This window comes from Symphalangus syndactylus, chromosome 20, assembly GCF_028878055.3.
Source record: "Symphalangus syndactylus isolate Jambi chromosome 20, NHGRI_mSymSyn1-v2.1_pri, whole genome shotgun sequence".
Lineage (NCBI taxonomy): Eukaryota > Metazoa > Chordata > Mammalia > Primates > Hylobatidae > Symphalangus > Symphalangus syndactylus.
The window spans coordinates 39,880,472-39,906,034 of NC_072442.2; the positions used below are offsets into that span (position 1 = coordinate 39,880,472).

At 41.7% G+C, this 25,563-nt stretch overlaps 1 protein-coding gene across 5 annotated transcripts in view; it reads right to left on the minus strand.

The window, feature by feature from the left end:
* Positions 1 to 25,563, minus strand: part of FBXL20 (F-box and leucine rich repeat protein 20) — a 132,372-nt gene that overhangs the window by 76,982 nt on the left and 29,827 nt on the right. For all 5 annotated transcript variants that reach the window (XM_055258068.2, XM_055258066.2, XM_063628944.1 and 2 more), the window contains exon 2: positions 5,300 to 5,361. In XM_055258068.2, the coding sequence (XP_055114043.1) occupies positions 5,300 to 5,361 (62 nt within the window). The remainder of the gene's footprint in view (positions 1 to 5,299; positions 5,362 to 25,563) is intronic.

The window sequence follows — 25,563 nt, forward strand, 5'->3', positions numbered from 1 at the left end:
GTAGGTTAATATATGTTTGATGAAATGATATAATATGTAACTTAAAATCTAAACAAACCAAATGTTGTATATTTGTTAAACTGCACTTTTAAAAATAGCTAATACACAGAAACTCAAAAGACACCAACAAATTTAAAAGACACGAAAAGCTGAGCAACAAAATAAGCAGTGAGGGTAACAATATAACTCACAGACTAAAACAAATATCCATGAGTCTATACTATACATAACTATAAATAGAACAGACAGGAAAGCTCTACCTTACAGCAGAGTTACAATTAATGAAAGTAGAAGGTCGGGGTGGTGGCTCACACCTGTAATCCCAGCAGTTTGGGGGGCCAATGTGGGTAAATCACGAGGTGAGGAGTTTGAGACAAACCTGGCCAACATGGTGAAACCCCATCTCTACTAAAAATACAAAAATTAGCCCAGTGTGGTGGCACACGCCTGTAATCCCAGCTACTCGGGAGGCTGAGGCAGGAGAATCACTTGAACCTGGGAGGCAAAGGTTGCAGTGAGCCAAGACTGCACCATTGCACTCCAGCCTGGACGACAGTGTAAGACACCATCTCAAAAAAAAAAAAAGAAAAAGAAAGTAGAAAGAACTGGGCACACAGAAACCACCATAGTAGCAAACTCCACAATGCTAACCTTCATATAACATCATGGATGTTAAAAATAATAAACAAAAAAAGTAACAATGTATAATGTAGTCTCAATGTAGCTCTAGACACAATAAATTTATTAATTACAAAGAAGAACATAATGCTGCAGTGGATGAGCTAAAAGACACTACCTTAACTGACCAAAATTAATATCACCAGTAACAAGCATAATTGACATCATGTACCTCTCGTTGATGCATGGACGAGGATATACCACCATTTCTACAGTATACTTGTCAAACTGCATAACTTGAATTTAATTATGAGAAAACAAGAGTAAACATCAGACAAAGCCAAATCGAGGATATTCTATTTTAAAACTGACCAATATTCTTTAAAATTATCAACGCTGGGTACAACAGCTCATGCCTGTAATTCCAGTACTTTGGGAGGCTGAGGTGGACAGATCACTCAAGGTCAGGAGTTTGAGCCCAGCCTGGCCAACATGGTGAATCCCTGTCACTACCAAAAAATACAAAAACTAGCCAAGTGTGGCGGTGCACACCTGTAGCCCCAGCTACTCAGGAGGACGAGGCAGGAGAATCGCTTGAACCTGGGAGGCGGAGGTTACAGTGAGCCGAGATCATGCCACTGCACTCCAACCTGGGAGATAGTGAGACCCTGTCTCAAAAAAAAAAAAAAAGACCAGCCTAGGCAACACAGTGAGACCCCATCTGCCCCATCTGTATAAAAAAAATAAGAAAATTAGCCAGGCCATAGTTTAAGAGTAGCCCGGGTAACATAACAATACCCCATCTCTATGAAAATTTAAAAATTAGGCAGGTGTGGTGGCATGTACCTGTAGTCCCAGCTACTTAAGAGGCTGAGATGGGAGGATCACTTCAGGCTGAGAAGTCAAGGCTGCAGTGAGCTGTGTCTGCACCACTGCAGTCCAGCTTGAGTGACAGCAGGAGACTTTTCTGTATTCAGCAGGAAATCCTGCTGTATTTTCTGCTTCCCTGTTGAAGCCGTGGATAAAATCCTGTTCTTAGAAGAGCAAGGAGGCATAACAATTTAATGTAACGTGTAATCCTGGACTGAATCCTGGGCCAAAAAAAGAATACTACCGTACAGTTGAAGAATTTGAGTAAGGTTTGTAGATTAGTTCACAGAACTTTTTTTTTTTTTTTTTTTTTTTTTTTGAGTCCTGCTGTGTCACCGGACTGGAGTGCAATGGCACGCAATCTCGGCTCACTGCAACCTCCACCTGCAGGGTTCGATTCCCGTCTCAGCCTCCCGAGTAGCTGGGATTACAGGCACACACCACCACGCCTGGCTAATTTTTTTTTTGCATTTTAGTAGAGACAGGGTTTCATGTTGGCCAGGATGGTTTTGATCTCCTGACCTCGTGATCTGCCCGTCTCAGCCTCCCAAAGTGCTGGGATTACAGGCATGAGCCACCATGACCGGCTTTTTTTTTTTTTTTTTTTTTGAAATGCAGTCTCGCTTTGTCACCCAGGCTGAAGCACAATGGCACTCACTGCAACCTCTGCCTCCTGGGGTTCAAGCGATTCTCCTGCTTCAGCCTCCCAAGTAGCTGGGATTACGAGTGCCTGCTGCCACCATGCCCAGCTAATTCCTGGGGTTTCTGTATGTTTGTTTGTTTGAGATGGAGTCTCACTCTGTTGTGAGGCTGGAGTGTGGTGGCGCCATCTTGGTTCACTGCAACCTCTGCCTCCCGGGTTCAAGCGATTCTCCTGCCTCAGCCTCCCGAGTGCCTGGGATTACAGGCACGTGCCACCATGCCTGGCTAATTTTTGTATTTTTAGTAGAGACGGGGTTTCACCATGTTGGCCAGGCTGGTCTTGAATTCCTGACCTCGTGTGATCCGCCCGCCTCGGCCTCCCAAAGTGCTGGGATCACAGGCGTGAGCCACCGCGCCCGACTAATTTCTGTATTTTTAGTAGAGACGAGGTTTCACCATGTTGGTCAAGCTGGTCTCCAACTCCAGACCTCAAGTGATCCGCCCGCCTTGGCCTCCCAAAGTGCTAGGATTATAGGCATGTGCCACTGTGCCCAACAGTCCTGTTTCAGTGCTAATTTCCTGATTTTGATAACTGATATTGAGATGTAAGATGTTAATATTAATTGAGAAAGCTGGAGTATAAATTCTGTCCTATTTTTAGAACTTTTTGTTTAAGTATGACACTATTTCAAAATGAAAACTTAAGAACATCTAAAAAAAAAAGATACAGAAAAGCCTAATGAAAAGTCAGTTTTTCTTATCTTCCTACTACCCAGTTATCCTTCCTAGAGGCATCTACTGTTCCAGTCATAAAAACCACATATTTGAAAGTAATTTTGAACCATTACTTAAACTTTTAAAGATACATTAAACTCAATGATTTTTTTAAAATTAGAAATGCCCCAAAGTGAATTTATTAAAATTTGTGCTGACCAATTGTTTTCTAGCTAGTATAATGTCAAAGATGCCTCTGTGCTATTTGGCTTTAATTGTTTAAACAAAGTTTTGCTTTTTTTTTTTTGTAACATGGCAAGGTTTCATCATGGGGCTTAAACAAAATTTCAAAATTTCAAGCAACTACTTTACATACATAAACCAATGTTTTGTATACTTAAATACATTCATAAGTGTTTTGCGGTGTCAAATCTGTTTCCTTCCTTTCCAGGATATTTCATTTGGCCTCCAATTTAGGAAGGACTTGTTTCCAACATTAAGTTCAGAATTGGTTGTTTGGAATTCAAGTTCATTTTCCCATAGAAATCATATAATAAATGGTAGCTAGATTCCCTGATTAGCTTAGAAAGGAACCAATTTAACCTATAATGTATATAAGAGTTATTCCAATATAACACATATAAATTCAAATCAAGCTCTCAATGATAAAAATGTTGCTATAGATAAAATATCTCCAGTGTCCCAACTTGAGAAAACAGTCACATATCTTCTTTCAGATGAGAGGCAGAGGTCACGCTGGAAAACAATTACATAACTCTACACTGTAGTCAATGTTGAAGACTGAAGAGTGCAGGCCGAATTAAGGAGAGAAGGTTCATAAGTGACTGTGTATATATATGGTACCTACAGGACTGTTTACATATGTTCATATACTCCTTCTCCCATATACTTCCTCACTCCATCACTATTAGGCGTGGACATGTGACTCGCTTCAGGCAATGGAATATAAGTAGAAATGTAAGCTGTATCAAAGATCACTTAGGTGACGTGGCTTGGTATCTTGTGCACCTGACCTCAGCCTTGGAGAAAAAAACCACTGAGATTTATGACTTGTTTGTGATAGCCAAGTCTGGTTGATTTAGAAGTTTCTCTTCATCCAACTTCACTTGTAATGTCATCTGTATGGTAACTACACACCTTATAGCTCATCAGCATGTACTACAGTCAGGTCAGAAATGATGACAAAAGCTAGAAAGAGCACAAGTAAGTAGGCAATGCTGCAGTCTAAAGAATTTCAGGAAATGTTATCTACAGTACCCTCATCTCTTGGATGGATTTATTTAATAGCCTTCCTATTGCTCCCCACTCCTATCCCGCAATTTGGTCTTTGCATGGTAGTCAGACTAATTATTTAAAAACAGAAACCAGTTTATGTATTTACGTTATACCCCTGTCTGATCATGAGGGGTTTTGTAGGCCATGGTATGGAATTTTGAGTTTCATGGTGAAAACAAAAAACTCTAGAAGTAATAAAAAATAAAAATGTAGACCATAACACAGTAGGGCCAGTTACCAGACTCAAGTAATTTTCCTAAATCTTAGTAAACCTTAAGTGAGCTACTGTAGGCCAAGGTACAGTGGCTCAAGTCTGTAATCCCAGCACCCTGAGAGGCCGATGTGGGGGGACTGCTTGAGCTCAGCAGTTCAAGACTATTCTGGGCAACACAGTGAGACCACCTCTCTCTACAGAAAATTGAAAAACAAACAAACAAACAAACAAAACTTGGGGCTGGGCACGGTGGCTCACGCCTGTAATCCCAGCACTTTGGGAGGCCGAGGTAGGTAGATCACGAGGTCAGGAGATCGAGACCATCCTGGCTAACATGGTGAAACCCAGTATCTACTAAAAAATACAAAAAAATTAGCCAGGTGTGGTGGCGGGCACCTGTAGTCCCAGCTACTCGGGAGGCTGAGGCAGGAGAATGGCGTGAACCCAGGAGGCAGAGCTTGCAGTGAGCTGAGATTGCACCACTGCACTCCAGCCTGGGTGACAGAGCGAGACATAGTGACATGTGCCTGTAGTCCCAGCTACTCAGGAGGCTGACGTGGGAGGATTGCTTGAGCCTGGGAGGTCGAGGCTGCAGTAAGCCGTGATTGTGCCACTGCACTCCAGCTTGGGCGACAGAGCAAGACCCTGTCTCAAAACCAAACAAAAAAACCTACATTACTGTATATACAATAAAGAAAAGGGAAAATATGTACATAAAATTGTATCGTAAGTACAAGTTGGAACGGAAAAAATTGGTACTAAATTTTGAACTATCTTGACTGACATCTAAAAAATGTAGAGTAAGATTGTTCAAAGCAATCAAATTTAAAAATTCAGATACAGATACTATACATATATGAAAATTAGCAAAAAGTTAAAAAATTTTAAACAGGCAAATACGACATACACACAAAAAAACACCATAAAATTAGCATTCAGACTTACCGTAACAGGAGTTCTTTGGGAAGTTTTTTATTGATTACAGCTTCATCACTATTTGAGAACATCTGCAAAAACAAAATCATAGTGTCAAGTGTTACTTAACATTTTATTACAGAATGTTCAACTCAATAGTTTAGAGGCAATTCTCTCAGGAAAGAGGTAAAAAAATATAGTGGGTATCATAAACCAAAGTCCTAATTTTGGAAACTCTTTAAGATGAAAAAGATCTTTGAGGCATTTAATTCATTCCCTGTCTCCACAGAAAAATAACTAATAGCAGTCAGAAGGATACATTACGTGCCAGATACTGTTTCAGGTGTTTTTCACATATTAATGGTTTTAATCTTCATACCATCCCTATTATCTTCACTTTACAGATAGGAAGCTTAGTTACCAAAGGTCTACTGCTCAGAGGCCGGGTGTAGCAACTCACACCTGTAATTCCAGCACTTTCAGAAGCTGAGGCAAGCGGATCGCTTGAGCTCAGGAGTTCAAGACCAGCCCAGGCAACATGGCAAAACTCCTTTTTTTTTTTTTTTTGGGACAGAGTCTTGCTCTGCTGCCCAGTCTGGAGTGCAGTGGCATGATCTCAGCTCACTGCAACCTCTACTTCCCAGGTTCAAGCGATTCTCCCGCCTCAGTCTCCTAGGTAGCTGAGGTTACAGGTGCATGCCACCATGCCCAGCTAATTTTTGTTTGTTTTTTGAGACAGAATGTCACTCTGTCACCCAGGCTGGAGTGCAGTGGTGCGATCTCGGCTCACTGCAACCTCTGCCGCCCAGGTTCAAGCAATTCTCCTGCCTCAGCCTCCCGAGTAGCTGGGAATACAGGTCCCTGCCACGGTGCCCAGCTAATTTTTGTATTTTTAGTAGAGATGGAGTTTCACCAACTTGGTCAGGCTGGTCTTGAACTCCTGACCTCGTGATCCACCCACCTTGGCCTCCCAAAGTGCTGGGATTCCAGGCATGAGCCACCGTACCTGGCCAACATGGCAAAATTCTGTCTCTACCAAAAAACACAAAAAAATAACCAGGCGTGGTGGTGTGCGTCTGTGGTCCTAGCTACATGGGAGGCTGAGGTGGGAGGATTACCTGAGTCAGGGAAGTGGAGGTTGCAGAGAGCTGCGATTACACCACTGCACTCCAGCCTCAGCAAGAGAACCCCTCTCCAAAAAAAAAAAAAAAAAAGTTTACTGCTCAGCTCACATCACTATGGAGTGACTATTTTAATATGCCATTAAGAGAAGGTGACTCCCCAAACTTGGCTCACATTTACTGTTCAAGAAGATGTTCGGAAATCTGGAATAGAAAATATTCACTTTTAGCTAGGCACAGTGGCTCACACTTTTAATCCCAGCACTTTGGCAGGCTGAGGTGGGTGGATCACCTGAGGTGAGGAGTTCAAGACCAGCCTGGACAACATGGCGAAACCCCATCTCTACTAAAAATACAAAAAAAGTACCCGGGTGTGGTGGCACACGCCTGTAGTACCAGCTACTCAGAAGACTGAGGCATGAGAATCACTTGAACCCCAGGCTGCAGAGCTTGCAGTGAGCCGAGATGGCACCCCTACACCCCAGCCGGGGCGACACATCTCAATAAAAATCTCAATAAAAATTAAAAAAGGAAAATATTCTCTTTCATGTTTATATATTGTGCAGAAAACCAACAGTGCTTCGTAACTGCCACCATAGCATTCTTGATGCACTCAAGTGATCATTTAACAAATTAATCAAATTATTCACAACGGATACTTTTAATGGGAGCCACCATTTTTGCCACAAAGGAGATCATAACTATAAGCTTGTCCAGTAAGCTATATAAAAAATCAAATACCATACACAATCAAAAGCCCAGTAAAAATGGCACATACACATGTGACCGAAGCTGAGAGAAATATGTTCCGTCGCTGCTATTAAGTATTGCAGAATTTCCTCTTAAGGTCATGCAATAAACATTACTGAATACCCTATCAGGCACTTTTCTAGACAATGGGATAAAAAGAAAAAACACTATCTCTATCCTTAAGGAGTTCTTGCACTACAATGAAGAAAACAGAAGAAAGCAAATAATTTACTAATTACTAGAGACAGATGACAAGAGATGTAACAGAGAACAAAGAATGGCACAGCTAATTCTACCTGGAGGTGTATCTAAATTGAGCTTAAAAGAAGGCCAAAAATTAGCTGGGAAAAAAGATAACAGTATGTACAAAATAATGGAGTCATACACGAAGATCCTGGTATCTCATGGAGATTCAAAGTAGAAGTAATGAAGAGAAAGCAGAAATGGTAGGGAAGTCACAGATAAAATGCACTGCCCCTCAATTTCATTTAAAGAATAATTTTAATAATTTTTTTTGACAGAGTTTTGCTCTGTTGCCTAAGCTGGAGTGCAGTAGCGCAGTCTCAGCTCACTGCAACCTCCACCTCCCGGGTTCAAGCAATTCTCCTGCCTCAGCCTCCTGAGTAGCTGGGATTACAGGCGCCTGCCACCACACCTGGCTGATTTTTGTAGTTTTAGTAGAGACAGGGTTTCACCATCTTGGCCAGGCTGGTCTCAAACTCCTGAACTCAACAGATCCTCCCAACTCAGTGTCCCAAAGTGCTAGGATTACAGGTGTGAGCTACCACGCCTGGCCTAAATATTTTCTAATGATTACAATAACCTACGTTCCAGATAAATGGAAAGCCCTGTGAGGGCAGGGAGCATGCCTGTTATGTCTGCCATAATTTTAGGGTTGTGCACAGAGCCTGCTACATGGTAGGAAATCAATAAACCTACCTCTGGGCAACATGGCGAAATCCTGTCTCTACAAAAACACAAAAATTAACCAGGCATTGGCTGGGAGTGGTAGCTCATGCCTGTAAGCCCAGTACTTTGGGAGGCCAAGGTGGGAGGATGGCTTGAGCTCAGGAGTTCAAGACCAGCCTGGGCAATATAGTGAGATCTCATCCTGAAAAAAGATGTAAAAAGATTTATAAATAATAAATCAATCAGATGTGATGGTGTACACCTGTAGTCACAGCTATTTTGGGTGGGGGCGGTTGCTGAGGTGGGAGGATCACTTGAGCCCAGGAAGTCAAGGATGCAGTGGAGCATGTTTACACCACTGCACTCCAGACTAGGTGACAGAGTGAGATCCTGTCTCAAAAATAATAATAATAATAATAATAATAATAATAATAATAATAATGAATGGTTAAATGGATGGTGGGGCTACACCATGAAGGAAACCTGTATACAGTTTAGAAATGTGAAACACCACCATAGGGAAGAGAATCCTAAAGACACCAAACTCTGGACTAGTAGCAAGGAAATAAAGTTAGGAATCCATTAAAATTATGGTCCAAGTAAAAGATGAGGCAGGTCTCTAAGATTAACAGGGACAGTGAAATGAAAAGAACTGGAACAAAGATTGTTAAAAAAAAAAAAAAAAACAATACTTAGTAACAAAAAGTTGAATCATTTAGCAGGTTTCAGTGCAACAAACAGACTACTAGAAATGCTAATGACTGACAATTACTTTTTTTTAAATTATACGTTAAGTTCTAGGGTACATGTGCACAATGTGCAGGTTTGTTACATATGTATACATGTGCCATGTTGGTGTGCTGCACCCATTAACTCGTCATTTACATTAGGTATATCTCCTAATGCTATCTCTCCCCATTCCCCACACCCCATGACAGGCCCCGGTGTGTGATGTTCCCGACCCTGTGTCCAAGTGTTCTCATTGTTCAATTCCCATCTATGAGTGAAAACATGTGGTGTTTGGTGTTTCTGTCCTTGCAAGTTTGCTCAGAATTATGGTTTCCAGCTTCATCCACGTCCCTACAAAGGACATGAACTCATCCTTTTTTATGGCTGCATAGTATTCCATGGTGTATATGTGCCACATTTTCTTAATCCAGTCTATCATTGATGGACATCTGGGTTGGTTCCAAGTCCTTGCTATTGTGAACAGTGCTGCAATAAACATACGTGTGCATGTGTCTTTATAGCAGCATGATTTATAATCCTTTGGGTATATACCCAGTAATGGGATAGCTGGGTCAGTTCTAGATCCTTGAGGAATCGCCATACTGTCTTCCACAATGGTTGAACTAGTTTACAGTCCCACCAACAGTGTAAAAGTGTTTCTATTTCTCCACATCCTCTCCAGCACCTGTTGTTTCCTGACTTTTTAATGATCGCCATTCTAACTGGTGTGAGATGATATCTCATTATGGTTTTGATTTGCATTTCTCTGATGGCCAGTGATGATGAGCATTTTTTCATGTGTCTGTTGGTTGCATAAATGTCTTATTTTGAGAAGTGTCTGTTCATATCCTTTGCCCACTTTTTGATTTTTTTTTTTTCTAAAAAATGTAATTGTCAAACCTGACAAAATCAAGAAACAGGGAAAGGATTCCCTATTTAATAGATGGGGCTTGTTTGATTTTTTCTTGTAAATTTGTTTAAGTTCTTTGTAGATTCTGGATATTAGCCCTTTTTCAGATGGGTAGATTGTAAAAATTTTCTCCCATTCTGTAGGTTGCCTGTTTACTCTGATGGCAGTTTCTTTTGCTGTGCAGAAGCTCTTTAGTTTAATTAGATCCCTTTGGTCAATTTTGGCTTTTGTTGCCATTGCTTTTGGTGTTTTAGTCATGCAGTCCTTGCCCATGCCTATTTCCTGAATGGTATTGCCTAGGTTTTCTTCTAGGGTTTTTATGGTCTAACATTTAAGTCTTTAATCCATCTTGAATTAATTTTTGTATAAGGTGTAAGGAAGGGATCCAGTTTCAGCTTTCCTATAATCAGCATGCCTATAATCCCAGCTACTTGGGAGGCAGAGGCAGGAGAATCGCTTGAACCTGGGAGGCAGAGGTTGCAGTGAGCTGAGATCGTGCCATGGCACTCCAGCCTGGGCGACACAGCTAGACTCCTTCTCGAAAACAAAAACAAAAACAAAAAAAACAAAACAAAAAAAAATCATAGCAGCTAATTTCCTCCCTTGCTAAACTGAGAATGCGCTGCCTCTGTAGGAGCATTAAAGTGAAGGGAAAAAGAAACAGCACCCTGGAACCATTTGGGAAATGCCATTATGTGTAAGACATCTGTCCAGATTTATATTTCCCTCCCCTTTCTTCTGCACATAAGTCTCCTAACTCCAGGTTTGTAAGAAAGAACCAGATTAGTGGTTAAGAAGGGATGGTCCCCTGAGCATGAGTATCAGCATCAACCCGGAACTTACAAGAATTGAAAATTCTCGGGATTTTCCCTAGACCTGTAGAATCAAAGATTAGGGGTAGGTGGGCAGGAGAGAAAATGGTGGGGCAATCTCTATTTTAACAAGACCTCTATGTGATACTGATGTACCCTAAAGTTTAAGAACCAATAGGTCAGATGAAGTAGATTCAGGATCTCAGGAAAAAATAACACATAACCAGAATATTATCACTTGAAGTGACACAGCAATAGACATTAGAAAATAATCCTAAAGCCAAGCATAGTGGCTCACGCCTGTAATCCCAGCACTTTGGGAGGCCGAGGTGGGTGGATCACCTGAGGTCAGGAGTTTGAGACCAGCCTGGCTAACATGGTGAAACCCCATCTCTACTAAAAATACAAAAAATTAGCAGGGCGTGGTAGTGTGCACCTGTATTCCCAGCTACTCGGGAGGCTGAGGTAGAAGAATTGTTCGAACCCAGGAGGGGGAGGTTGCAGTGAGCTGAGATCACGCCATTGCACTCCAGCTTGGGCAACAAGAGAGAAACTCCGTCTCACCAAAAAAAAAAAAAAAAAATCCTAAAAGTAGACACAATAACACTAGATGTTTTCTAGGAAACCCAAATGGTTTCTGCTCCTGTTCATGCTATTGTTTATAAAACAAATATTTCATAAAAGCAATAGAAAAGTGTTTTAGATATTTTACGATTTTATATTTCAGTTTAATCCAAACCCTAGGTTTCTCATTCAAAAATATAAAAGGAGTCAAAACAATTTAGATCAAGGCTATAACAAATTACAACAATCTTGTGAAGGATTTTCAATATAACAGTTGTAGAGGAAATAACTATTCAAATGTTTAACATTCTTAGGTAATCTGGTTTTATATTAACACAGGACGTATCATGATATATTTCTGTAATCTATAAACAATTACACGGAAGTAATCAGCAGAAAAACATGGGAGCAACTAGATTCTTCTCTTCTTCTTGTTTCAAAGGACAATATCACCTAAACATGCAAGCAGACACTGCGATAGCCATGACTTCTAGGGGTAGAATGTTCTTAAATATATTGGTTTTTAAAAAGCTAAGCAACTTGGTTTATATACAATAATATACTGTTGGTTTGTATAAAATTATAATTGTTTCTCTATAACTTACATAGCTGAGGAAACAACTTTGAAGACACTTGTACCAATTTAGAATTATATCATCTAATAGAGTTCGTGAATATTAAGCAGCTTGTGTGTGTGTGCACGCGTGCACGCTACTACTTTTTGCCTTTTCTATCAGTTTCTAAATCTCAGTTTGACACATTTGAGGGATCTGTTTACTAACATAATACATTTAATTTAAATGCTTAGTAAATAAACAGGACCCAAGAAACCACTTCAGGAGGCTCTAAAACCAGAGGTTGGGTGGAAAAGGGCCGACAGGTTGAACAAAGAAACTAGGAAAGAGCCAGGCGTAGTGGTGTGTGCCGGCAGTCCAAGCTACTTGGTAGGCTGAAGGGGAGTATTGCTTGATCCCAGGAGTTCAATCTGGCCTGGGCAAGATCGCGAGACCCCATGTCTGAAAAAATAAATACATTAAAAAAAAATAGGAAAGAAATGGCCACGCACAGTGGCTCATACCTGTAATCCCGGCACTTTCGGAGGCTGAGGCAGGCAGATCACTTGAGCTCAGGAGTTGACCAGACTGGCCAACATGGTGAAACCCCGTTTCTACTAAAAAATACAAAAATCAGCCGGGTGTGGTAGCGTGTACCTGTAGTCCCAACTATTTGGGAGGCTGAGGCATGAGAATTGCTTAAACCCAGGAGGCAGAGGTTGCAGTGAGCCGAGATCAGGCTACGGCACTCCAGCCTGGGCAACAGAGTAAAACTCTGTCTGGAAAAAAAAAAAAGGAAAGAAAGAAATACTTGTTCAACAGTGATCCCTACTGCTTAAATTAAATCTACCAAGTACTAAACAGGAAATTAAAAGATATGACCTATATTATTTAAGCTTTATAAATTATATCCAGAATTCCCAATTCTTAGCTAGCACCTGGCTGTGTGGAAAGAAGACTATTTCTCTTGCAGCTAGGCAGGATTCAGTAACTAAGTCTTGACCAGTAGGTTGTAAGAAAAAGTGCTATGTACATTTTCAGGAGAGTACTTAAAGACAGAGGGTATGTCCTTTTTCTTTCCCCCTTTCTCAATTCTGAATAGGATTAGGATGCCTGGAACTCCATTTTGTATCATGAAGTTGAAGGCCACTTTTTTTTTTTTTTTTTTTGAGACGGAGTCTCGCTCTGTCGCCCAGGCTGGAGTGCAGTGGCTCAATCTCGGCTCACTGCAAGCTCCACCTCCCGGGTTCACGCCATTCTCCTGCCTCAGCCTCTCTGAGTAGCTGGGACTACAGGCGCCCGCCACCACGCCCGGCTAATTTTTTGTATTTTTAGTAGAGACGGGGTTTCACCGTGTTCTCGATCTCCTGACCTCGTGATCCGCCCGCCTCAGCCTCCCAAAGTGCTGGGATTACAAGCGTGAGCCACCGCGCCCGGCGAAGGCCACTGTTTTAAAGACAAGCAGAAAACTAGAAAAGGTCTGCAGATGATTGCAGGGATACCATGCCAGTAAAAACTGTCTACATCTGGACTTTATGAGAGAAAATAAATGTAAATATTTAAGCCACTTTTAATTTGGGTCTCTGACATATGCAGCTGAACTTACTAACACATAGGCAGCTAAACCTACTAACACATAGGCAGTTAAACCTACTAAAACATATGCAGCTAAACTTACTAAAACTTACTAAACTTACTAAGTCCCCCCTTATCAGTGGTTTCCTTTCTACGGTCCATGGTCAGTCACAGTCTGAAAACAGGTTAGTAAAAGAGACATTCACACAACTTTATTATAGTATACTGTTATAATTGTTCTATTTTATTAGTTATTTTTGTTAATCTCTTTCTGTGCCTAATTTATAAATCATACCTTATCATAGGTATTTAAGTATAGAAAAAATTATAGTATATATAGGGTTCTATACTATATGCAATTTTAGGCTTCCACCAGGGTCTTGGAACATATTCCCCATGGATAAGGGAGACTACTACACCTTATTTTTTTACTTATTTTTTATTTTTTTGAGACGGAGTCTGGAGTGCAGTGGCACAATCTTGGCTCACTGCAATCTCCGCCTCCCGGGTTCAAGTGATTCTAGTGCCTCAGCTTCCCAAGTAGCTGGGATTACAGACATGCGCCACCACGCCCAGCTAATTTTTGTATTTTTAGTAGAGACAGGGTTTCATCATATTGGCCAGGATGGTCTCGACCTCTTCACCTTGTCGTGATCTGCCCGCCTTGGCCTCCCAAAGTGCTGGGGTTACAGGAGTGAGCCACCGCGCCCAGGCTATTTTTATCTTAAAAATGTTTCATTTTTCAAGACGAAGAGTTCTGAAGATTGCTTGTACAACACTGTGAATGTACTTAACACTACTGAACTGTGTAATGTACATTTAAAAACAGTTAAGATGGTAAATATTATGTTACATGTATTTTACCACAGAAATTTTAAAGGTACAAGTATTTTCACATTCTAGCATCTGTGAAATCAGGATTCATCTCACAATTAAAAATCAAAAGCATCTGTGTATAAAATAAAGTTGCAGTTTATAATTCATGGCATCTTTTGTTTAATGATATATAGTGAAGTCTAACCAATGGGGAAAACAAATAAGATAGTACCCCTGAGGACCATTTGCTTCTCCTCAAACAAGCTCTTGCTTTTTTGTTCATGCTATTTTCTTTAGAGTACCTGTGCAATGAAACCTGCCTACTCTGTCAGTACAAAGAGATTAATGTCCATCGCACTTACTACCCATTCCATGATGTCTTTCTCAATCTCGTTAACTGGATGTGACTGTTCCTTCTCCTATGAAACCTCAAAGCATCCCAAAGCTCAGAATACCAGTCCTACGTTGGTGTTACCAGACTATAAGCTCTGAGAGGAAAGGGACCTTGTCTGTTTTGTCACCACAATACAGTCAGCAACCCACAGCTAAACTAGTGCCTAGGAATCACTGAATCAATGAATGTTATTTATACGTTAGGAATCTAGAAGTACTCTAATCCCTCCCCTCTTTTTGACTGTAAATTCCCAGCAGCCTTTTGTGGTTTTTTCACTATGTATCTCTATACCAGACTGCCTTGCAAAAAAAATGCAATAAAAATATTTAATAAATTGAATGTTACCCATTTAGCAAATAAGATATGAATGATATCAGCACAGCAATAGACAGACTGAATTATACTACAACAAATAAAATAACAAATAGTTGAAAAAACAAAAGTTTGGAAATCCAGATTATAGCCCATTTATTTCAAGGGATGTTCACCACATAAAATTTCTTGGTTTTTTTTGTTTGTTTGTTTTTGAGACAGAGCTTTGCTCTTGTTGTCCAGGCTAGAGTGCAATGGCACAATCTCAGCTCACTAGAATCTCCGCCTCCCTGGTTCAAGTGATTCTCCTGCCTCAGTCTCCCAAGTAGCTGGGATTACAAACATGCGCCACCATGCCCAGCTAATTTTTTATTTTTAGTAGAGGCGGCATTTCACCATGTTGGTCAGGCTAATCTCTAACTCCTGACCTCAAGTGATCCACCCGCCTCAGCCTCCCAAAGTGCTGGGATCACAGGCGTGAGCCACCACGCCCGGCCTAAAATTTCTTAATTAAAAACACTGTGGCCACACCTGTAATCCCAGCACTTTGGGAGGCTGAGGAGGGTGGACTGTTTGAGCCCCTAAATTTGAGACCAACCTCCCAAAGTGCTGGGACTGCAGGCATGAGCCATGACAACTGGCCTTCTTCATACATTTTGAATAGCCCTTTATATAAATGATTTGATTATTTGATTTGCAAATACTTTCTCCCATGTCACCCAGACTGTGTTTTCTACTTCTTAATGGTGTCTTTTGACACACTAATGTTTTAAATTTTGATAAAGTGCTATTTTTTTCTTGATGTATCATGCTTTTGATGCCATATACAGGAACTCCTGGGCCGGGCGCGGTGGCTCACGCCTGCAATCCCAGCACTTTGGGAGGCCGAGGCGGGCGGATCACCTGAAGTCAGGAGTTTGAGACCAGCCTGGCAACATGGTGAAACCCTGTCTCTACTAAAAATACAAAAATTAGCTGGGCATGGTGGCAGGCGCCTATAATCCCAGCTACTTGGGAGACTGAGGCAGGAGAATCGATTGAACCCAGGAGGCAGAGGTTGCAGTGAGCTGAGATTGTGCCACCGCACTCCAGCCCGGGGGTCAAGAGCGAGACGTCGTCTCAAAAAAAAAAAAAAAAAAAAAAGAACTCCTTTGCCTAATCCAATTTCATAAAAAATTTCTCCTGTTTTAAAAGTTGTGGCCGGGAGGGGTGGCTCACACCTGTAATCCCAGCACTTTGGGAGGCCAAGGTGGGCGGATCACGAGGTCAGGAGTTCGAGACCAGCCTGGCCAACATGGTGAAACCCTATCTCTACTAAAAATACAGAAAGTAACCAGGCGTGGTGGCATCCGCCTATAATCCCCTGCTACTTGGGAGGCTGAGGCAGGAGAATCACTTGAACCCAGGAGGCGGAGGTTGCGGTGAGCTGAGATCGTGCCACTGAACTCCAGCCTAGGCGACAGAGCGAGACTCCATCTCAAAAAAAAAAAAAAAAAAAAAAAAAGGTTTTATAGTTTTAGCTTATACACTTAAGTCTAAGATCCATTTTGAGTTAATTATTGTATGTGGTATGAGGTGAGAGCACAACTTCATCTGTCTGCATGTAGATACACAATTGTTTCACCACCATTTGTTTTGTTTTGAGACAGGGTTTCACTCTGTCACTGAGGCTGGAGTACAGTGGCACAATCATGGCTCACTGCAGCCTCAACTTCTTGGGCTCAAGTGATCATCCCATCTCAGCCCCCCAAGTGGCTGAGACTACAGGTAAATGTCACCACACTCAGCTATTTTTTCTATATTTTATAGAGATGGGATTTCGCCATGTTGCCTAGGATAGTCTTGAACTCCTGAACTCAAGCAATCTGTCTTGGCCTCCCAGGAGGCTAGGATTACAGGCATGAGTCTCTGCGCTCGGCCGACATTTGTGTTTGTTTTGAGACAGGGTATCACTCTGTCACCCAGGGTGGAGTGCAGTGGTGCAATCACCTCTTACTGCCGCCTTGACCTCCCAGGCTCAAGCAATTCTCCCACCTCAGCCTCCTGAGAAGCTGGAACTACAGGTGCGTGCCACCACGCCTGGCTAATTTTTTTTTTTAATTTTGTAGTAGAGACAAGGTCTCACTATGTTGCCCAGGCTAGTCTTAAACTCCTAAACTCAGGAGCTCCTCCCACCTTGGCCTCCCAAAGTGCTGGGATTACAGGCATGAGCTATCGTACCCAGCCCCATTTGAAATAGTCTTTAAAGCAAATGGGGCTGGGTGCAACGGCTGATGCCTATAATCCCAGCACTTTGGGAGGCCAAGGCGGGTGGATCACCAAGGCTGGGAGTCCGAGACCAGCCTGACCAACATGGAGAAACCCTGTCTCTACTAAAAATACAAAATTAGCCGGGCGTGGTGCTGCATGTCTGTAATCCCAGCTACTTGGGAGGCTGAGGCAGGAGAATCACTTGAACCCGGGAGGAGGAGGTTGAGGTGAGCCGAGTTCGTGCCACACTGCATTCCAGCCTAGACAACAAGAGCGAAACTCTGTCTCAAAAAAAAGACTATTTTTTGCCAAGTTGAATTGCTTTAGTACCTTAATCAAATATCACTTGACCATAAATGTTGGCATTATTTCTAGACTCTCAATACTGTTCCATTAATCTATACATATATCTTTATGTCAACAATTCACTGTCACTGTTAGACATGCCTCTCATTCTATATGTTTTCTCTGTCTCATATCTTTTGTTCTTCTATTCTTTTTATATTGCCTTCTGGTATCTTAAACAGTTTTATAATTATCATCTTATGCAAAACCCCCTTTATTTCTTGAGACAGTGTCCTACTATGTCACCCAGGCTAGAGTGCGGTGGCACAAACATAGCTCACTGCAACCTCCAACTTCTGGGGCTCAAGCAAAGCTGCCTCAGCCTCCCAACGTGTTGCGATTACAGGTGTGAGTCACCATGCCCAGCCGGCAAATGCCTTTAATTCAGTTAAGATAATAAAATAAACATTTACTTATTGTCGTTCATATTTACCTCTGAAATTAACTTCTGCTCTTCTTTTTCTTCAAGTTACCATCTGGTACCATATCATTTCAGCTTGAAGGACTTCCTTTAGTAAGGCAAGCCTGCTAACAAATTCTCTCAGTATTTGCTTATCTGGAAACGTTTTTATTCTGCCTCAACTTTTGAACAAAGTATTAGTTCAGGTTTTCCAGAGAAACAGAAACAATTACATATACATAAACTCTTCTCATATATATGCATTATATATATGCATTAATATATATGCATTATATATATGCATTTATATATATGCATTTATATATATATATATATAGAGAGAGAGAGAGAGAGAGAGAGATTTATTGTAAGAACTGGCTCACAGAAAGCTTATAGTGTAATCCAGTCAGAGTCCAAAGGCCTAACTAAGAACCACAGGTGGAGGTGAGGCAGTATTACCAGCGTCCAAAGGCCAGAACAGGAGCTCTGATGTCCAAGGAAAAGAGAAAATGAACGTCTCAGTACAAGGAGAGGCAGTATTCTCCCTTCCTCCACCTTTTTGTTTTATTCAGGCCCTCAGCTGATTGGATGATGCTGGCCCACACTGGTGAGGGTGGATCTTTCTTTACTCCGTCTACTGATTTAAATACTAACCTCTTTCACAAACACCCTCACAGACACACCCAGAAATAATGTTTTACTAGCTATCCGGGCATCCCTTAGCCTTCTCAAGATGGCATATGAGGCCAGGAGCAGGGGCTCACGCCTGTAATCCCAGCACTTTGGGAGGCTGAAGTGGGTGGATCACTTGAAGTTAGGAGTTTGAGACCAGCCTGGCCAACGTGGGCGAAACCCTATCTCTTCTAAAAATACAAAGATTATCCGGGCATGGTGGCATACGCCTGTAATCCCAGCTACTCGGAGGCTAAGGCAGGAGAATCACTAGAACCCTGGAGGTGGAGGTTGCAGTGAGCTGAGATCACACCATTGCACTCCAGCCTGGGCAATAGAGTGAGACTGTCTCAAAAAAACAAACAAACAAACAAACAAACAAACAAAAAACACCTCTCAGTAGAAACAACATTATCAGCAGAATGAAAAGACAACCTACACATTAGGAGAAAATACTTGCAAATATCTATCTCAGGAGTTAACACCCAGAGTATGTAAAGAAATCCTACAAACTGAAAAACAAACAAAAAACAATCCAACTAAAAACTGTGCAAAAGGCTTGACTATTCAGACATTTCTCCAAACAAAATATACAAGGGACCGATAAGCACATGAAAAGATGCTAAACATCACTAATCACTAGAAAAATGCAAATCAAAACCACAAGATATCACTTCACAATCATTAGGAAGGCTATTTTCTAAAACAAAAAATCTGGCAAGGCGCAGTGGCTCATGCCTATAATCCCACCACACCACTTTGGGAGGCTGCTGAGGTGGGCTGATCGCCTGAGCTCAGCAGTTTGAAACCAGCCTGGCCAACCCCATCTCTACAAAAAAAATACAAAAAATTACCATGGTGGCACGCACTTGTACCTGTAGTCCCAGCTACTTGGGAAACTGAGGCAGGAAAATGGCTTGAGTCCAGGAGGTGGAAGTTGCAGTGAGCCGAGATTATGCAACTTCACTCCAGCCTGAGCGTGGGTGACACAGCAAGATCCTGTCTCTAAAACAAACAACAGAGGTGGGCCTGCAATCCCAGCACTTTGGGAGGCCAAGGCGGGCAGATCATGATGTCAGGAGTTCAAGACCAGCCTGGCCAACATGGTGAAACCCTGTCTCTACTAAAAATACAAAACTTAGCCAGGCGTGGTGGCACACGGGAGGCTGAAGCAGGAGAACTGCTTGAACCCAGGAGGCGGAGGTTGCAGTGAGCCAAGATCACACTACTGCACTCCGGCCTGGGCAACGAGAGTGAGACTCCATCTTGGGGAAAAAAAAAACAAAAACCCAGAAAGTAACAAGTGTTGGTGAGAATGTGGAGAAACTGGAAACCTTAGACATTGCTCATGGGAATGGAAAATGGTGTGGCTGCTACAGAAAACAGTATGGTGGTTCCTTAAAAAATTAAACAGAATTTTCATATGATCCAGCAATTCCTATTCTTATTCCTATTTGTTCAGTTCCTATTTTGGTATGTATCTGAAATAATTGAAAGCAGGTTCACACTAGCCAAAAGGCAGAAGTCACTCAGGTGTCCAACAGATGAATGAATAAACAAAATGTGCTTTTACATAAAATGGAATATTTAGTATTAAAAAGAAATTATTACATACAGAATTAAATTCTTCAGATAAAACATTAAAGTATTAAATGTATAAACATAAAATATTAAAATTATGTTGTTTTATTATATAAAAATTTACATTAAAACATGTATTATTACATATTATTTAGTATTAAAAATGAAAAAATTCTGACACATGGATGAACCTTGAAGACATTATGCTAAGTGGAAAAAACCAGTCACAAAAGTACCACTTATAAAGGGTACCTACAGTAGTGAAATTCATAAGAGAAAGGACAGTTGTGATTGGCAGGGGCTAAAAGGGGAGAAGGAATGGGGAGTTACTGTTTAATGGTTACAGAGTAGTTTCAGTTTGGGAAGATGAAAAAAGTTCTAGATGTGGATGGTGGTGACAGGTTTCATAACAATGTGAGTGTACTTAATGTCACTGAACTGTACACTTGAAATTGCTTTACATGGTACATCTTATGTATATTTTATAATAAAAATAATTTAAAAACAAATTTCACACTGTTGTCAATTTTAAATTTTCAATATTTGATGTGGTTCTGTGACAGATTTTACTGAGTCAATTTGGTTAGGGTAGTAACAGTGTTTCCCAGAAATCTTTTCTCTACATGGTTTGGGTTAGGAGCAGGACAAAAATGGAACAAGATTTGGAAAGCAGAGTGAGGCACTGATGAATACACTTTGATGACTTTCATCATCTTTTCACACTCAGAGACAGATTCAGAAATGTCTGTCAGAATCCACTTTGTCCTTTGCTCTATGTCTGGCTTTCTTCCCGAACGCTGGCCTTGTTGACCAACAGTGGCCCTAAACCACTGTTGGCTAAGCATCAGAGACAGTAGCTATTCAGATAACAGCTTCCCATATACCACCCCAGGAACTCCTTGTTCAGAGGCCAATTCACATCCCCAAAACAATGCCTAGAAATCTCCTTAGATACACCAGTTGTTACCAATGGTCGTATTTTTGCCAGTTATTCTACATGTATTAATACATGACGTGGGTCATATTTTTCCCAGATTCTAGTAGCAATTTCCCCCATTGTTCCAGCCTCCACCAACAGGCTTCTTGCCACCCGTTCAGCCTTTGCCTGCTACCTGATCCTAAAGTCAGTGCCACATTCTAGGTTTTTATTATTGCATTGCATTTCTGAGTACAAATTTCTGTATTAAGCAAGGTTCAGTCAGGACAGCAAAGTCACCTGAGTGTTAGAGAACAGCAGTTACAAGAATTAGACCATAATGAAATCATGGGAAGATCTAGAGAGCTGAAGGTCTAGAAGAAGGAGTTGGACGATCAGAGAAGAGCCATCGATCAATCTGATAAGCCAAGCAGATTGAGCTGCCAAGTTGATGTTGTGAATGGAGTTTGTGAAGTCTATGGGAGGCCATTTCGCTGTTAGCTGAATAGGATAAAGTAACTATGATAAAGTAACATGAGAGATATGCAGAAGAAAGAACTGCACAGTTTGCAAAGAACTGAGAATATGGAGAGCCTAGAATTTGCTGGATTGGAAAATAAAACTTCCTCATCTTCTCTCTCTGGAGCCCATAAGCTTCTCAAAACAAGAAATGCTTTTGGTCAGGCGGGGTGGCTTATGCCTGTAATCCCAGCACTTTGGGAGGCCGAGGCGGGCAGATCACTAAGTCAGGAGATCGAGACCATCCTGGCTAACACTGTGAAACCCTGTCTCTACTAAAAATACAAAAAATTAGCTGGGTGTGGTGGTACGCGCCTGTAGTCCCAGCTACTCGGGAGGCTGGGGCAGGAGAACTGCTTGAACCCGGGAGGCGGAGTTTGCAGTGAGCCGAGATCGCGCCACTGCACTCCAGCCTGAGCGACAGAGCGAGACCCTGTCTCGAAAAAAAAAAAAATGCTTTCTTGGAAAGGCACAGTGGCTCATACCTGTAAATCCCAGCACTTTTAAAGGCTGAGGTACGAGGACTGCTTGAGCCCAGGAGTTCAAGACCAGCCTGGGCAAGAGAGCAAGACCCCCATCTCTAATATTTAAAAAGAGTAAATTTTTAAAAATGCTTTTGGATTTTGGAGCATTAAAAAAAAAATGCCCTGGCCAGGCATAGTGGCTGATACCTGTAATCCTAGCACTTTGGGAGGCCAAGGCAGGCAGATCACGAGGTCAGGAGATCGAGACCATCCTGGCTAACATGGTGAAACCTCATCTCTACTAAAAATACACACAAAAAAAAACTAGCCAGGCATGGTGGCGGGCGCCTGCAGTCCTAGCTACTCAGGAGGCTGAGGCAGGAGAATGGTGTGAACCCGGGAGGCAGAGCTTGCAGTGAGCCAAGATTGCCCCACTGCATTCCAGCCTGGGCAACAGAGCGAGACTCCGTCTCAAAAAAAAAAAAAAAAAAAAAAAAATGCTTTCTTGGCCAGGCACAGTGGCTTATACCCGTAATCCCAGCACTTTAGAAGGCTGAGGTACGAGGACTGCTTGAGCCCAAGAGTTCGAGACCAGCCTGGGTAAGATGACAAGACCCCATCTCCTGCCTCAGCCTCCCGGGTAACTGGGATTACGGGCATGTGCCACCACACCCAGCTAATTTTTTTTGTATTTTTAGTAGAGACAGGGATTCTCCATGTTGGTCAGGCTGGTCTTAAACTCCCGACCTCAGGTGATCCACCCACCTCGGCCTCCCAAAGTGCTGGGATTATGGGTGTGAGCCACCACACTTGGCCAAATTTTTATTTTTAAATTTGTTGTAGAGACAGGGTCTCCCTATGTTGCCCAGGCTGGTCTCCAACTCCTAGCCTCAAGTGATCCTTGCGCTTCAGCCTCCCAAAGTGCTGAGATTACAGGTGTGAGCCACCACACCTAGCCTCTTTTTGCATTCTTTACAAATATCTGAGTGTTTATAAATTAAGCTACATGTCTATACAAACAGATAAATAAAGGGCCAAACAAGGTGGTTTACACCTATAATCCCAGTACTTTGGGAGGCCGAGGTAGGTGGGAGGATTGCCAGGAATTCCAGACCAGCCTGGGCAACATGGTGAGGCCCCTCCTCTAGAAAAAATTTTAAAAACTAGCTGGGCATGGTGACACATGCCAATAGTCCCAGCTACTTGGGAGGATGAGGTGAGAGGATTGCTTAAGCCCAGAAGTTCAAGCCTGCAATAAGCTGTGATCTGGCCACTGTACTCCAGCCTGGGTGACAGAGCAAGACTTTATCTAAAAAAAAAAAAAAAACAATAAAAAGTAAGTAATGAACCCCAATGAATCATTTTTTTTTTTTTTTTTTTTGGAGACAAAGTCCCACTCAGTCGCCCAGGATGGAATGCAGTGATGCGATCTCGGCTCACTGCAACTTCCACCTCCTGGGTTCAAGCAATTTTCGTGCCTCAGCCTCCTGAGTAGCTGAGATTACAGGTATGCGCCACCACGCTTGACTAGTTTGTGTTTTTAGTACAGACAGGGTTTCACCATGTTGGCCAGGCTGGTCTCGAACTCCTGAGCTCAAGTGATCCGCCCACCTCACCTCCCACAGTGCTGGGATTACAAGGTGTTAGCCACTGCACCTGGGTCCCAATGAATCATATCTTTGTGGCAATGCCCCTTTGCAATGCAATTTTGTTGCTTCTCCCTTCAAAAGATGGGGTTTATTTTCCCACTGCTTGAATCTAGGTTGACATAGTGACTTGATTTGACCAAAAGAATGTGGTGGGGCTGGGCGCAGTGGCTCACGCCTGTAATCCCAACAATCTGGGAGGCCAAGGAGACTGGATTGCTTCAGGCCAGGATTTTGAGACCTAGGCAACATGGCAAAACCTTCTCTCAAAAACAACAACAAAAATTATCTGGGCGTGGTGGTGCACACCTGTAGTCTCATCTACTCAGGAGGCTGAGGTGGGAGGATTGCTTGAGCCAGGGAAGGCAGAGGTTACAGTGAGCCAAGGTCGTGCCACTGCACTCCAGCCTGGTCTAAGACCCTGTCTCGAAAAAGAAAAAAAAAAAAAGAATGTGGCAGGAATAACACTGTGTGATTTCCCAGGCTGGGACTTAAGAGACAATAAAGGTTTACCCTCTTGACAGACTCCTGCTGCCATCTAAGGAAGTCCACACTAAACTCCTGAATGATGAGAGATCATGTGGACAACAAGAACTGGCTGACAGCAACACCAAAAGGTCTCAGAGTATAAGTGAGGCCATCTTAGACACTTAAGCCCCAGTCAAGTCACCAAATGATTGCAGTCTTATGAGTGACCTATTGGGGAGATGACAGGACCGTCAGGCTGCATAATGAATTGTTTTAAGCCACAAAGTTACAGGGTGGTTGTTAAATAGCAAATACTACAAAAACAGGTTCTCTGTTGAAAAAGTTTATGACTCACGATCTAAATTTCATAGATTAAGAAATTTAAAAAAGAAATTTCATAGATTAAGCAAAATTTCTAACATACAAAGGTAGCCCAATACAGGTCAAATTTTTTGGTGGTAGGAAAATATTAATGAGAGATTAAGAATCAATTTTCATTAAAAAAAAATCCAGAGTTGAAGCTGCAGAAGATTTTTTAAATGTGTATTTTTCCTATAAGTAATTTCTACTGATTATGCCATTCCTTCACTCAACCAACACCAGATGTTTTTTCCAGTTGGCCAGTTTTTTTGCCAGAATCTAAAAGGAAAAACATTTTTGTTTGGCCAAATAAACCTAAAACAAAGTAAGTTTATAATTCTTCCGCCCAACATCTTGTCCTTAGTAGAAATAAAATTGCTATTTAGAAGCAAACTACTGCCAGTGCATTGCCGTCTCATGACTAAACTTCTCCTAAGAAAGAAATCACCAGATAAAAACATTACGGAAGGAATACATTTAGCAAACAAACACATTACTTAATAGGTCAAACTTTCTGCTTTGGACACCTTCTAACATCTGACTCAATATTCTGAGCTTTCTTTTATGCTGACTTCTGTTTCATTTACTTAACCAAAACCTATGTCCACTACCAATTCACTGCTCTCAGTCCAAAATAGAGCATCTACACACTTTTATTTTTTTCTGTTCAGTATTTTTAATTTATTTGACATTAACCATCCTCAGCAACAGTCTGGGACCTGGAGGACTCCATGAACTCTGAAGAACTGAATATGACTGAATCTCATGTTGAACTGGTACTGCTTAATCCTGGAAATCTTCCATGCCCTACTGAAAACTTCTTTTGAAGTTATGAAGTGAAAGGAAAGAAACTAAAATTCAAAGTGACAATATTATTTCATGTCCATCTCTCCTCCTCCTTCCTCCATTTCCCTTAGTTTCACTTCATCTGTAACACAGGAAAGAACTGAGAGGTGGATACTGAAAGACAATGATGGAATTTAAATTTTTTTTTTTTTTTAGAGATGGGGTCTCGCTATGTCTGGAGTGGACTGGCTATTCACAGGAGCGATCATAGTACACCCTCGAGCAATCCTCCAGCCTCAGTCTCTAAGGTAGTAGCTGAAATTACAGTACATGCCACTGCGCCTGGCTGTACTCAGTGTAATTTTCTCACAGTCTTTGTTTAAATCAAGAGTCAGTGTGAATATTTAGTATTTAGATACTACTCAGTGTCAGGACAAGCAG